Source organism: Aquila chrysaetos, chromosome Z, assembly GCF_900496995.4.
Source record: "Aquila chrysaetos chrysaetos chromosome Z, bAquChr1.4, whole genome shotgun sequence".
Classification (NCBI taxonomy): Eukaryota; Metazoa; Chordata; class Aves; order Accipitriformes; family Accipitridae; genus Aquila; species Aquila chrysaetos.
The window spans coordinates 32,229,974-32,245,169 of NC_044030.1; the positions used below are offsets into that span (position 1 = coordinate 32,229,974).

The window sequence follows — 15,196 nt, forward strand, 5'->3', positions numbered from 1 at the left end:
GCTGGGTGGGTACCCCTGTGAACCTCTCAGGAAGGCCAGAGATATGACCCATGCCTGTAGAGTAAGGAGATGAGCTGCGTGCGTAACATTTGTGCAATTTGTATCACGCATGCGTTTCAACTGAGGCACATCAGGTGTTCCCTCTGCCTCCTCTCGGTTCTTCCTCCCTCCGCTCCCCCAGGTAATCGTCCCCTTGCACCTCCCCTGCCTGCCACGTCCGGGCTAGAAGCAGCAGAGACTGTGCTCTCCAGCGTTTGTGTATAAATGCAAGTAGATATGAAGAAGTGTGCAGGCGTGGGGTATCTGTGTGTCAATACAAATGCGTACGTACGACTTAGACGTGTTATGAATACAAACATGGATGGTTCACGTGTCTGTATCGGGTGGACAAGCATAGGCTCTGCCCCGAGCCAGCAGAACCAGCCTTTCAGAGCATCTTTCACTACAAACGCCAAAGACTGCCTGAAGAGGGGCCCGGCCCCGGGGAACCGCGAGCTGAGGGACAGGGCTCTCTCCTGACAGCTCGGCGCGGCCCCGCGGGGACGCCTCGGCAAGGTGGGAGGCAAGGGCCGCCCCTCCGCCGGCACGGCCGCCGCAGCCCCGCGCGGAGGGAGGAGGGGTGCCTGTGCGTGTCCGTCCCCGCCGCGTGAGGGCCGCAGCCGCCTCTTCCGGCGCTCCGGGGCTGCTCAGCGGCCATCATGCGTTTCTGTTCCGGGCTGCGGGCTGGCTTGATGCAGTCAATCTCAGCCCTCGCCAAGACAGCACCGGCACCGTTGTTAAAGAATAAAACGGCGAAAAGCGCGATTACGCCAACAGCTATAGGAGTCGGCGACGGATTTATTTTGGGGGGAGTGTGAGGTCTGGCAGTGCGGGACTTGAGGGAAGAGCAGTCGGGACGGGGGGAAGCGATGGCGCTCTCCGGCCGCTTAGCCCTCTGCGTTTCCTCCTCAGAGCCTGGGGGACCCCAAAAGAGTCGACTCCCCCCCGCCCCCCCGGCGGCTGGCAGCGCGGTGGGCGGAGGGAGCGCGGACCCGCGCCGCCCCGGCGCAGCCCTCGGCCAGCACCCGCCCCCCGCCCCCCTCCCCGCACCAAGTGGGTGCACAAACTGAAAGTAAACAAAAAACCGAACACACACACACACGCGCACACACACACACAGACACCCCCGCCCCCCCCCCCCCCCCCCCCCCAAGCCCTCTCAAGCCCAACCAGAGGGGGACGGTGGCGGTGAGGCGGGAGCGACTTTCTCGGGGTGAGTACAGCGGCGGGCGCCCGACCGGAGGATGCCCCGGCGGGGAGCAGGGCCGGAGCTGCAGCCCCCCGCCGCAGCTGCGGGACTGGCTGAGCCTCGGGAAGGGAAGGGGCGGTGTTGGGGGGGGGCGGGCGGCACAGCCCCGGCGGGGATGCTGAGCCCGGAGAAATGGAGCGACGCAGGGCTGGAGGGAGAGGCGGCAGGGAGAGCGGGTAGGAAGTCTGGAAGGATTTGCAGGGAGCTGCTGCTCCCGCGGGACAGCCGGGGTGGTGGTTTACCCTCCTTCCCTCAACTCCTCCGCTCGGCCTGACGGAGGTGGGAGAGCGCTGCAAGGTCACCTTTGCCAGCGGAGTTGGGACAGGACAGAGCCCTGTGTGGCCCACGGCAAGCGCGGACCGCACCGCATCGCTAGGTAAAAGTACTGAGTGCTGGGCGCTGCACGTGCAAGAATGAAGCCCTGACCCAGCGCAATACCCTGGGGCAAGTGGTACAGCACACCCATGGAGTGGGCAGTTCCCCCTCTAGAAGAATACCTAAAAATGGGAGGATTACAACTCTTTTACGGGGCAGGGGTTAGGGGGACATTCAGTGGGTCATCAGAGTCTTACTTTTTGCCGTTCACAGGGTAAGACGTGGTGTTAAAGATACTGATCTGCTCCAGGATGTGCCTTGAGTAGCTTCTCACCAACACAGTTGTGGGCAGAATTCAGCCTCTTCCCCTCCTGATGCCCCGTTTTGGCTATAATGCAGGAGGCACAGAAGATGCAGAGGCTTTATAAAAGATCCTACCTGATTTGAGAAGTGCTCAGCTGGCCCACACAAAACCTTCAAAAGCAGCTGTCCCACGCAGAGCAGAACTCACACAGCATGGTTTTGTGTAAGATTTTACTAAAGAGGCTTTTCTTCAGAGGTCAGTGGGAAGGGATGAATTCATATTACAGTGGAAGCAGAAACAAGATCATTTTTTTATCTCTAGCTGCCAGTGCCACAGAGGTAGTACTACAGCAGGCAGTAGTTTTGGGACCCATCCCTCTTTGTCAGGTTTTTGGAACTTTGTGAATGGGATTAGGATGGGGGGAAAGCTGGCAGGTGCATGCATATGGAGACAATACAATCACATACACCTTTTCATGGAAAACCAGCCTAAATGACACGAGGCACATCTCTGAAAGATATAGCAATTAAAGTAGCAATTTATTAAACATTTTTGTGTGTGTTTCTGCTTTCTGAATACCCAGATTTTCAAACTTTACTCCTCTGTGTTGAGAGATAAAGTCTTACCGTTCTCCCATCCTCTTTTTTTTTTTTTTTTTTTTTTTTAGGATGAAGCTGGAATTTGCACCTACTCCTGTTGTCAGGAGTTGGGATTTTCACACAGTGAAATCCAGCATACAGCAAAACAGTAGGGCTCTGTGAAGGCTAAAAAAATCATTGGGGAAGGAAGAGAGTTATTTGAGAAGAGGCAGACCAGCGCAGATGTAGATCACAGGGGAAGGGGAACTTCTTAAATTTAGATGGTTTTAGGTGTGGAGAGCATTTGTGTGTATGCTGTATGGTTACTTTCTCTATGCATTGGGCTAGATACACTGGTGAACAGAAGTCCCAGAAGACTGCCATGTAGTAAGTCCCAAGGCCCGATAGTTGTGTGCCTCCTCCAGGAGCATTTTCACTGCTTGCCCAGGGAAGGAAAGTCTTTCATTCCTCACCTGTTTGTGAGTCTGCTGAAAAGCAGCAGTTGCCATCTGAAACTGAGGAAAACGGCTGCTGTTCCCACACAGGACTGAGCCAGGCCCATCAGTGTCTCTCTATGCTGACTGCAAGGATGAAAGGATGTATGACCCTGCTTTGAGAGGATGCCCAAGTCCAGGGTGACCAGAAGGAGAGTAGATGCCTGGGGCTGTGCATGAGAGTGCTGTTTTGTGCAGGCTGCCTTCTGGATACCTGGCTCAAAATGTGGCTCTGGCACCTACAGAAAGCTACGGGTAGACATCAAGCTAACCACTGAGCTGAAGGAGCATTTTTTATTGATGCTGTACCCTTTTTCAGCAGCGGTCAACGTGAAGAGTAAGGATGGAGTGGGAAAGCCCTGCAGCAAAGGCTGAAGACTTCAGACAAGCCAGCCTTCCTGACACTTAGCTCTAACTGCTCTGGCAGGCCTGGCAGTGCAGCATGATTAGGATGAGGAGGAAGAAACTGTGGGCATCTTGCTTCTGCTTTGCAGCTGCCTTTTTCTTCGTGGTGACACTCCAGGTAGAGGGGCAAGTGGGGGTGTATGCATGAGATTGCTCTCAAAGTATGACACAGTTCTGTCAGATGAGAGAGAGCATTGTAGGCAACAGAAGTTTTCTGTACAAGTGTGTGCTTTAAGAGGAGTGTTTAAAGAAACTCTGTCAGCAGCATTGGCCTGGTGGTAATAGCTGACTCCAGAAGTGACATCGCACAGAAAACACCTTTCTTGCATAGCTCCTTGGCTTCTGGAGTTGTTTCTCAGGAGTGGTGTACCATACCATGCCATGTTGTGTTGCCTCCATCCAGTATTGCCTCCTCTGTTCATGTGTTTGAACTCATTAGTCAGGGAGGCAAGGCTGGAAACCATTTCATATTAATGTGGCAGACAGAGCAGGGAAATCTGAGCACATGAGTAAGTGGTAATGGAAATCTGTCCATCAGTCCTGACTCAAAGGCCATTCTTAGTGTTGGAAAGTCCAGTAGCTGGTCAGTGAAAAAATGCATAAGAGAAAAATCAAGATGGAGGCATATTAATTTGTGGCTGGTGCAGGTTACCCTAGATTTTTGTTAGAAGAGAACAACTTTCAGACAAATTAAATCAGCCTTGTCTGGTAGTCATGGGAGTACCAGAAGTAGGAGACTTCAGTCATGAGAAGGCCGGGATCTCCTCCAGAGATGTCTTTCTGCTTGGGCTGTGCTCTGAACTGAGGCTCTGGTTAAGACAGGTACCTCAGGTAACTCCCAGTGGAGCCAGCAGGAGGACCTCTGAAGGTCTTCCAGGCCAGCTGCCTACTCCAAATTGGAGCCATTTCTTGGAGGGCAGTCACTGACACTTAATGGTCACTTTCAGTTGTGTTCCTCTGAACAAGGCATCCAAAGGTGATATGGCTGCCCTAGCACAGGAGTAACACTAGCAAGTCTTTAGGACCTTTATTGGGAGGGTTTGAGACTCTGCTGCACCTCCACAGCTAAGCAGATTTGGAGCTGGTTAGAGCTTCCCTCTGCCTGGGTAGGTCTGGTAGGTCTTTCACTTCTCTGCATGCAGATGGGACTCTTCTCCTCTACCTAGCCATGAAGTTGTAGTTACATTGTCTTTTAAGACCTGTCTGCACCTAGTTTATTCAGTCAGTGGTTTAAAAATTAATAGGAGTGAGTACAGATGGCCACACAGAGACATGAAAACTTCATGGTTTATTTACAGCTAATTTCCAGAAGAAACCTCGCTACTGAATGGCTGTTCTCTGTTTTGTGCTTTTTCCAAGGAGAAGGCGGAAGTTGTGTTGTTAAGTCATGTGTGATGTGGCCATATCTCAGTACAGAAATTTATTTTCTTCCTTCTTCTTACAAATCCAAATTAAAGTTTTTGCTGTTCTGACAAGATCACCTGGATGGTGGCTGCAGTCAGTGAAATGCATCCACTTTGATTGACAGAAACTTCACATGCAGACTTAGTTAGTGCTTGATGCTTAAACTCTGATTTGTCAAGCGGGTGTCCTGGCTAATGACAGTGATGCGCTGTGATTTTTGTGTTTATTTCCCTGAAGGTTATCACTGAACTGGGCAATTCAGAGAATAAGGTGGCAGTAATCTCCAGTTTACACAGTGGTCCATTAAAGCCTGTGGAGATACACGCTTTTCAGTTTAAGAAGCAGGAATTTCCCAGCAGGTTCAAGACAGAGTCTGATGTAAATCACTATCCCATCCTGCTCTGGTGGTCTCCCCTGACTGGAGAGACAGGGAGATTGGGTCAATGCGGAGAGGATGTTTGCTTCTTTACTATCAACAAGACCTACCAGCACAATCAGATGACGAGAGCATTTCTGTTCTATGGTAAGGATCTGTTTCTTTTTAAAGGAGTAACTTTCCCTCTTGCCCAGTTATTTTCCTTTAGAGATTAAATATTCTAGGTGGCAATCACTGAGAGCAGGAAAATTACACAGCTCATTGTGCTAAACTTTGCCTGGTGGTGAATACCTTCAGTAGGGATCCAGAGATGTATGTTCCCTGTAAAAGGACTCTGAAAAGTGACGGTGCACGTCTGTGGGATGACCGTTGCCTTGTCTCATGCTGCTTTCCAATCATGTGTGCTCCCTGTTTATGGGAAGAAAGATAATTTCCTGTAGTTGCCAAGTCATGAAAAGACAGTCTGAGATCGAGCCAGCTTTTTCCAGTCTTCCAGCTGGTCACCCCTAGCAGAGGTTCTGCAAGGCCTTTGTTGCACTTGTGCATGTCTTTTGTCTTAAAATAATGCCCTTGCTGGTAACTGTGCAACTCCCCTGCCTCGTGTGCTGAGAGATTGCTAGCAGACTGTAAATGGAAAGTAGTGAAAGAAATCTATTGATTCTGCACAGGGAGCAGCAGCTAGTGCAACTTTCTGAGCTGCTCTGGCTCAGCCGCCTCAGAAACTTTCCACTACATGTACTGTAAAGTGAGTCTACAAAACAAAAGATGCATCTTTTAAAAGTAGGCCTTATTTTGTTAATTTTGTTCTTTTTCCCCATATGGTTGCTTTTCAGAGAAAAAGTGAGTTTTAGGTGGAAAAATACAGCCAAATGCTTTTTTGTGACTGGTAGGTTCAGCTCCTTTGTCCGGAAACAAAACAAAATAAAAGAGTCCTGAATCTCATTCACTCAGTCAGGATACAGGTGAACTGGAAATATAAGAAGGAAGGACCTTTAGCTTGGTTCTTACCAGTGAACCAAAAACTTCTTATCACTAGTCTTTTCAGAGCTCCAGGTAGGTCAGCTTTGTCAGTTTATAATACTGTGGTCAAGTATGGAAGTGAAGGAATGACAGCAAAGGAATGAGAAGCTGACCCAATAAAAGACAAGGAAAGCTGTGTTTGCATCACATGAAAGCTGTAAAGTCTGGTGGTTTTGGTCTCTGGTAGTAACTATGTTTCAACATTAGGACTATTGTTCATTTTCAGCAGGCTTGTGGACATGCTTTACTTACTTATTTTTAAAGGACTATTTACACTGGGCAAAACACTTTTCCTGTAGCTTTTTTATTTTTCTAGTGATGCTGGCTAAGAACTGTGTAAAGACAAATGTCAAAATATGCAAAAATATTACTTATTTTTAAACCACAATAAATGATCTCACAATGCCAAAACCTCCAGAGACAAAGGTCATAGGTGGTGTTGAAGGTGAAAAAAAATGCTGCATCAATACAGAAAAGCTACACCCCCCCCCCCCCCACTGCCCCCTGCCCCAACCACCTTGATGCACTGAGCCGTGGGCCTGCAAAAAGGCAGATTTTGATGTTCCAGAATTACCCTCTAAACAGCCTGCTGATTGAAGACTCGAACATCTGCATTTCCATACTAAGGTTGGATCAGGGTACAGTTTCACTTTCCAAAGAAACTGCATTAATTTCCCCCTAATATTTGGTCAGTGAGCTAGTCAAGAGAGGAATGATCCAAAGCTTAGGAAAAATATTATGCAAAAATATGGGGTGCAGATGTTTTTGAGCAGAACTGCTTTGTTAGGAACACCTTCGCAGCTTGTCCTGATTTACTGTCCTGGCCTGGGAACCCCCTAGGTGTAGGTGATGATTTTGTCAAGTGCCACCATCTCCTGTTTGGAAGTGAGATGTGGCATCCACTTGCTGGATTTTGTCTCTGCTTTTGGGAGGGATTCCCAACTCCACTTTTTCACTGTCATGTACTTCACAGAGTTTTGCATGTAGTGAGTGCAATGCAACGGAGTCAGCATGAGCTGGATCTGGTGCCGTGCTGTCAGAACCTCAGGGGTGTTGTTCCTAAGGGAGGAGGATGTCCAGCTTTTCTGCACTGGAGCGTTCAGTCCTTGGAGTATGAATCCTGAATGAAAGATGTCTCCTTAGATGCAGAACTTCTCCTGACAGCATCTGTCTTTCTCTTCTGCAGTTTGCCACATACATAAGATTTCCTAATTAGTAGTTTGGAAGTTGAAATTGCTTGTAATTGTAGTCTTGTGCTTTCTTTATCACCTCATAAGCTCCTTTATTTCCTTCATCTCATGGGGTAGGGAACATGCTGATGTTATCTTCCCTTTAATCCCTAAGAGCCTTTTGTCTTCTTGTTGGACTGATATTGATTGAGCATTGCATTAGAATCAGTCATTCTGATGTGCTCTGATCTATAGAGCATTTTTCTTTAAGTTTCTCTTTGCCTAATTTTCTCCTTGTTTAGTAAGTTTTGCATGTTGCGTTTTTGTCTCTCTCAGTATTGGCTTTATGTGGCAACGTTTTGGTAGCGGGGGGGGGGGGGTGTTACAGGGGTGGCTTCTGTGAGAAGCTGCTGGAAGCTTCCCCTGTGTCCGACAGAGCCAATGCCAGCCGGCTCTAAGATGGACCCACCACCGGCCAAGGCCGATACAATCAGTGATAGTGGTAATGACTCTGTGATAACATATTTAAGAAGGAAAAAAAGTTGCTGGGACAGACAGAAATGGCAGCCAGGGAGAGGAGCGAGAACATGTAAGAGAAACAACTCTGCAGACACCAAGGTCAGTGAAGAAGACGGGGAGGAGATGCTCCAGACGCCAGAGCAGAGATTCCCCTGCAGCCCGTGGGGAAGACCATGCTGAGGCAGGCTGTCCCCCTGCAGCCCATGGAGCTCCATGGTGGAGCAGATATCTGCCTGCAGCCCGTGGAGGACCCCACGCTGGAGCAGGCAGATGCCGAAAGGAGGCTGTGACCCCGTGGGAATCCCGTGCTGGAGCAGGCTCCTGGCAGGACCTGTGGATCTGTGGAGAGAGGATCCCACGCTGGAGCAGGTTTTCTGGCAGGACTTGTGACCCCGCAGGGGACCCACGCTGGAGCAGCGTGCTCCTGAAGGACTGCACGCCATGGAAGGGACCCATGCTGGAGCAGTTTGTGAAGAACTGCAGCCCGTGGGAAGGACCCACGCTGGAGAAGTTTGTGCAGGACTGTCTCCTGTGGGAGGGACCCCACGCTGGAGCAGGGGAAGAGTGTGATGAGTCCTGCCCCTGAGGAGGATGAAGCGGCAGAAATAATGTGTGATGAACTGACCATAAACCCCATTCCCCATCCCCCTGCGCCACTGTGGGGGGTAGATAGAGAATCCGGGAGTGAAGTTGTGCCCAGGAGGAAGGGAGGGGTGGAAGGAAGGTGTTTTGAGATTTGGTTTTATTTCTCATTACCCTACTCTGGTTGATTGGTAATAAATTGAGTTAATTTTCCCCAAGTTGAGTCTGTTTTGCCTGTGACGGTAATTGGTGAGTGATCTCTCCTGTCCTTATCTCGACCCATGAGCCCTTTGTCATATTTTGTCTCCCCTGTCCAGCTGAGGAGGAGGGAGTGATAGAACGGCTTTGGTGGGCACCTGGTGTTCAGCCAGGGTCAACCCACCACACTCTCTCATCCCTTTCCTTGTCTCATTCTTTCCTGCATTTTTCTTCCCTCTTACCTGCAATACTACCTTAAAGAGGGAGCGAGCACCCTTGCGAGGGGTGCAGCTGAAGTGCTATGATTTCAATCCACAGCATTTTCATTATTGTCTGTATGCACTGCTGCTTCTCTTCTGGGGATCACTTAGAACAAAGTGTTTTCAAAACCAGATAGGCCTTATAAGCTTCCCTGTGAGAATTTGATTCACTTCCAGTTTTCCTCACCTTCTTGTATCACTATAACATGTCAAAACCAGAGGCAGCAAACAGCATTTTTCAGAGTGGCACAACCCTTTGTCCTTTTAGTGTTGAGGGCTTGGGACCACCCTTCAGTGGAAAACAGTCAACCTTCCTCGCTTGACAATACCAGTTAAAAGTTTTGTATGTTCAGTGCTTGTACTTAAGTAAAAAACAGATACAAGTAGAAGTGAAAAACAGTTACAAGACAGTGAGGAAGTATCTTGACAGAGATTCATCAGCTTTGCATTTAATCTGCAATAAGGATAGTTGTATAAGTGTAATACAGTGATACTGAAGGGAGAGCAAGTGTCAGATTCATGAGCTGATATTTTGAATTCAGTTTTGCACAGATCAGACTTTGAGAAAAGGCTTCTAGGTTTGTCCTAAAGCTTCCATCACAGCTTTCCAAAGTTGTTATAGAGGCTCTGTGTCCTTGCAGGGAGGCGCAAGCAGCTGCAGTGGTCTGTTTTTAGAGTTCAGACATTGTTCTTCTTCTACTATTGGCATTTGTTTGAGGAGCCATCTTCTGCCAGAAGCTGCTTCTTTATGTATCTGGGAGGCAGCTCTGATAACATTATCTCTTAATTCTCTCTTTGATAAACTAAATAGATTGGCTTCCAGAGTCTCTATAGTACAATGTCTTTCCAAGACTTGAAGTCATTCTTGTAATTTTTCTCCTTAAACCTGTCCAATATTTTAGCATCGTTTTTGTTATTTTGGTACTAGAACAAAATTGAGCCCTGCAGTAACCATTTTGCTCACATCATAGATGGAGACAATACCATCTGTTCCCCTATTTACAGAACCTTATTAGTCTGATTTCAGTGCATTAAAATATAAAATTCCTAGTGAGCCTTTGAAATGAGAGGCCTTTAAACTAATATGACCTGAAAGGAAACCATTTCTAATATTAACTACTGATCCCCATTCTCTAGATTATTCTGTTGCCAAATTCAGTTTTATCTGTCATAACACTCCTCTGTCTTTGCATGAATTGCTCTCTTTGCAGTATTGCCTTACAATGTCAGAAATGTGATGGTTGTAGGGCTGATATTAAATTAAAACTAGACTTCTGTGTCATTGTACTTAGTGTTGCATGACAGATAGGGGCAGACTAAACACTGTTTGCTTTTGTCTAGGTACTGACTTCAGTATAGACAGCCTACCTCTCCCTCGTAGAGACTATCATGACTGGGCCCTTTTCCATGAAGAGTCACCAAAAAACAACTACAAACTCTTCCATGAACCGACCATCACCTTATTCAACCACACCGCAACCTTTAGCCGCCATTCTCACCTACCGCTGACCACTCAGTACCTTGAGGGTGTAGAGGTCCTGAAGTCGTTGAGGTACATGATCCCACTGCAGATGAAGAACAACCTGAGGAAGAGGCTTGCACCACTTGTATATGTGCAGTCTGACTGCAACCCTCCTTCTGATCGGGACAGCTATGTGCGTGAGCTGATGTGCCACATTGAAGTAGACTCTTATGGGGAATGTCTGCATAACAGAGACCTTCCTCAACATCTCAGAAATCCAACTGCCATGGATGATGGGAACTTCTATAAAATACTGGCACAGTACAAGTTCATTCTTGCTTTTGAAAATGCTATCTGTGAAGATTACATCACTGAAAAACTCTGGCGGCCACTGAAGTTGGGAGTGGTGCCAGTGTACTTTGGGTCTCCCAGCATTGTAGACTGGCTTCCTAGTAACAAGAGTGCAATCCTGGTATCCAGTTTTTCACACCCTCGGGAACTAGCCCACTATATCAAAATGCTGGATACAAACGATCAAGAATATGAGTCCTACCTACGATGGAAACTGAAAGGGGACATTTCCAACCCAAGACTGCTTACAGCGATGAAGGAACGGAAGTGGGGAGTGCAAGATATCACCCAGGACAACTACATTGACACCTTTGAGTGCATGGTGTGTAACAGAGTGTGGGAAAACATCAGAAGGAAGGAAAAGGTACATGTGACTTTGTCCTTACGTCTCAGAGAGGCTTTAAAATGGCACTAGGCTCAGATTTGTCCCAGGAAGTTTGGTTACCAGATTTCTGGCCAGCTGACAACCACTGGTATTGCAACGCAATTGGGTTGTGCATCCTCACGTCAAAAGGTGTTGGCAGAAGGTGTGGGTGCACGGCCAGAGCATGTGTCCCTCATACTGCAGCAGTGCTTGAGCTCATACACATTGACCATTGAGCTGGTGGTCACTTCAGCAGAAGGCGGCTTGAATTGTTCAGGGAGGAGGTTTTTATCAGGTTACAGAGAATAGCCTAACTTGCTGACTTGCTTTAGCTGACCGGAACATTTGGAAACAGGTTGCCCAGAGAGGCTGTGAGATCTCTGTCCTTGGAGGTGTTTTAAGACTCAACTCAATGCTGCCCTAGGCAATTAGATATGATTAGACGTGTTTGGAAGAGGGAACTGGACTAGATGATCACTGGAGGTCCCTCCTGACTTAAATACTCTATGACTGTCTGGGTCTGCATATGTGTGGGTACATTCAAACCTGTAGTGACAACATGCCACTGTCTGTGGCCACATTTGGTGGCTAAACATTGGAACATCAATATTTAAGCCAGGTTGTGCGTATGTGAGAGGAATTGGACCATTTCCTCCTGGACTAATCCTCCTGAAATTATGCTGATAGAGACTGGCTAGAAATGGCTGTCTTATCAGGAAGCCCAGCACTGAGGGTCCAGCAGTCTTGCAAGGGTGCCAGCCGTGACACTAGCAGGCCATTTCAAAGGCACTATGAGCTGTTCAGTCTCCTGAGGCTGCTAGCTGTGGTGGATTTGGCTGGTATAAAAAGAGCTTTACCTGGAATTAGACTGAAGCTAAAAACTCTCACCACATATATTTCTGAGTTGGTGGATACTCATTTTAATTGCCGCATTCCTTTAAGGTTTCCAGGTTTACGTACCAAGAGTCAGTAGCCATTTTTTAAACTCTCCATGAGCTCAGTGGAGAAAAAAACTCAAAAAACTTTTTATGTCCAGTAATGGAACTGGTCAATGACTCTAGTATCCTACAGCTGTCCTGTATTCATTAGGCTGTATTTTAGCTGGTCACAGTCTGAGCAGTATACTATGTGGCCAGCCAGTAAAAGAGAGATGAAGAAAGCAATTGAAGTTACTAAGGTGAGCTGAAGTGATGGGGAATGCAGACTGGTAAGCATTACATTTAAGCAGGCTTTCCTGTTTGAGTCTGGTGCAAATGTGGATAGATGTCCTCTCTTTGAGTTAGAAATACAACCGTGGAAAGGTATAGAATAGGTTAGATACAGATATTCCTTCCCCATGCTTTTGTGGCTCTCTAGTCAAGAAAATTATGAAGACCAGTTTGCTCTCCTGGTCAGATTCATGGCTTGTTTTTTCTCCTTAAAAAAATCTCATTATGTGTGTGTATATTTAAGATGAAAACAGAATATAATGATGAAAATAGAATTCCTTGCCTTAGAATTTCAGTTTGGGTGGGCTGGTGCTGCTCATTTGCAGCCAGACCTGATCTGAGAATCAGGCTGTTGTCAGCATGACTGGCCTTGTCATGGACACTATGGGGAGAGCTGACCCTCTGACATCCACAAGGACATGGCTAGAGCCTGTAGTGGGAAGGAAAATGTCACTGACATGGTTTGATGGTTTACTAATGGCATAGCACCTTTCTTCTCTGTCTGCCAGGGTCCCTGAATAACCCCTTTTATTTCTCTCCATTGCTAGGGACGGCTGCCTCAGAGATGGAAGGCTCAGGTTAACCATCTGAGCTGCCCCAAACCAGAGGCGTTCTGGTTCTCGTCTTCAAACCCTGGCTGGACTTCTCTCCAAGACATGTGGATACCAAGCTTTGAGCAATCCAAGAAAGAAGCCTGGGCACTGAGGCACCTGGTGGAAAGGAACAGGAATTTTACAGCTCAAGAATTTTGGATGCTAGTATTCAAGGAATAAACACAATGACCTGTAAATCAGAGTGAGCTCTTTGTAGGAGTCTGTGGAATTTTCTTTTGTGGGTGACCGTATCCTATGTGGGATTGGTAGCCATAGGAAGTAGACCTGTAAGACTGAATTTAGTATATTCAGTGCTCAAGGGGTACTAAGGAGTGCTAAACAATAGAATCATCCTGCCAGGTGATATGTATACATATATATTTATATTTACATTTAGATTTAGATTTAGATTTATAATGATTTATGTTTATATTAGTTGTCATTAGTTCAGATGTTTGAGCATTAAGACACAAGTCGTCAAGGTTCTCAAAGCGCAGTTTTAAGCACACAGCTAATTCCCATGAAGCAGGTTGATCTCCCTCCATCTTTAGATACATACCTGTGTTCATGGCCTCAGGACCCCTTTTTTTCCAATCCAGGACCCTCGTTTGCTGCATTGATAGCCACAAGCTGGAGAGGAGCTGACATCATTGCACTGGTACAGCTTCTGTGCTGCTCTGGTGGTAGAAGAAAAACTTGGGACTGTGTCCCTGGCTAGCTGTTTATTATCAATTTTCCTGGCATCAGCAGATTTAGCAGACACTTGGCAAGCTTTGTGTCCTGACACTCAGTGCCAATGTAAAGTGCATTAGTGGTTGGCACAAGGAAGCACCATCTGATAGTGTCCAGGGACAGATTGAATGAAAAACGTGCTGGCTCAGATTTACCCACCATTTTCTGCTAAAAATAAGCAGAGCGCATGAATATCTCCACACCCCAGAAATAGGGCTGGCCTCAATCTGACTTTCCTTCTTGCCTTTCTGATGATGGACGAGTATTTGTATCATGTATAAACGTGGAATTACGTGCTTGAAAGGGCAGGGGTAAAACTGAGAGTCCATTGGTGCTGAAAGGCCTTCAATAGGCACAAGGAGAGGTACACAAGCAGCCTCCCTGTTTTAACACAGAAAACCCCAAATTACTTTATTTGATGAAGAAAAAAGCCTTGGTGATCTTGGTCATCATTTGCGAAAGGACACACCTTTGCCTGGTATGCAGGCTGTTGCAGTTTTCATCCCAAATTCTTCCAACCTCAGTCTAGGGAGGAGTTAACTTCCACAGGATCTGCAAAATGGCGTTATCTGGGTGGAGCCATTCAGTTGAGGTACAGTCATTCATACACGTGCCCATGTATGATGACAGAGGCAGATGTCACTACTAATACAGAGTTCTTCACATTGCTGGAAAAGCAGATTTTCACCTGTCTGGTAATTCCCATGCAATTGTTCCTTGTAGCACGCTATTTTAAAATTGCTGTCAAGCATCTGGCTGTTTTATGAATGGGTAGCCATGGGGAAGGATGTGAATAGCATTTACACCACGAAATTGAGCTGCAAAATTCACTTACCTTGGAAAAGTTACCTTGCCAGAAATTTCCTCATGAAACAGCTGGTGAATTTTTTATTACTTTTAAATCTAGCAAGGGAAAGAGCAGTTTTGTGGCCACAAACCATATAGTATTGGTCATTGTTTCTATGAGCACGTACTTAGTTTCAATTAAGCAAAACAGTCCCACTGAAATTTCTCACCACTAGTGTTTTGCCAGTGTGGCACACAGCATCTGTTGGACATGTCTTAAATTCTTTCCCCAGTGTTCTACAGTGCAAATGAAAACTAAGCTCCATAAATGAAGCTCTTTGGGAAAGTTGCATTAACTTAGAGACTTTCCTAAATCAGGACTGAGAGCTGGACATAAACCCCACGTTTGCAGAGGGAACTGCTGAATCCCCACCCATTACCATCAATCTCTGTTTCTCCTCCTAGGATGGCACAGAATATCTACAGCTGCACAACTGAAGATTTTTTTTTTTTCTTTGTTTCTGTGGTGGAATCTGTCAGATCCTGAGCTTCCTGAGCAATCTGGTAGATAGATATTATCCAAAGATAGGAGGCATATTGATCTCAGTTTATGGTGCATTATTGTCCCTCATTTTACTTTGGTGTAGTGGGAGGGAAAGGAGGACTGAAATAACTGGTTTACAACCCACATTCTGAAATTTCAAGTGGTCAGCAGCAGGTGTTGAATAAGAGGTAACATCCTCATTCACTGCTATACAAAGCAGAAAGATGAGTCCCCAGAGCAGCTG

General features: G+C 46.8%; 1 protein-coding gene across 4 annotated transcripts; it reads left to right on the forward strand.

Annotated features, from left to right (window-relative positions):
* The first annotated feature begins 1,182 nt into the window (after positions 1-1,182).
* Positions 1,183-13,087, forward strand: FUT10 (fucosyltransferase 10). 4 transcript variants are annotated; one of them, XM_041120971.1, is made up of 6 exons: positions 1,183-1,252; positions 2,575-3,234; positions 3,299-3,502; positions 5,026-5,311; positions 10,254-11,089; positions 12,846-13,087. In XM_041120971.1, exons 3-6 carry the CDS (start codon positions 3,422-3,424, stop codon positions 13,068-13,070), a joined length of 1,428 nt encoding a protein of 475 aa, XP_040976905.1. In that variant the 5' UTR covers positions 1,183-1,252; positions 2,575-3,234; positions 3,299-3,421; the 3' UTR covers positions 13,071-13,087. The 4 variants fall into 4 exon arrangements, with proteins under 4 accessions (XP_040976905.1, XP_029861156.1, XP_029861157.1 ...); XM_030005296.2 differs by having other exon boundaries at positions 2,575-2,629; XM_030005297.2 differs by having other exon boundaries at positions 2,575-2,629; positions 3,302-3,502.
* The last annotated feature ends 2,109 nt before the right edge of the window (positions 13,088-15,196 follow it).

Bases quoted from the DNA above. Each gene is read 5' to 3' on its own strand.
- FUT10 (XM_041120971.1), top strand. From the start codon at position 3,422: ATGATTAGGATGAGGAGGAAGAAACTGTGGGCATCTTGCTTCTGCTTT. The intron at 5,312-10,253 runs GTAAGGATCTGT...GCTTTTGTCTAG, and splicing joins GAGAGCATTTCTGTTCTATG to GTACTGACTTCAGTATAGAC. The intron at 11,090-12,845 runs GTACATGTGACT...CTCCATTGCTAG, and splicing joins ACATCAGAAGGAAGGAAAAG to GGACGGCTGCCTCAGAGATG.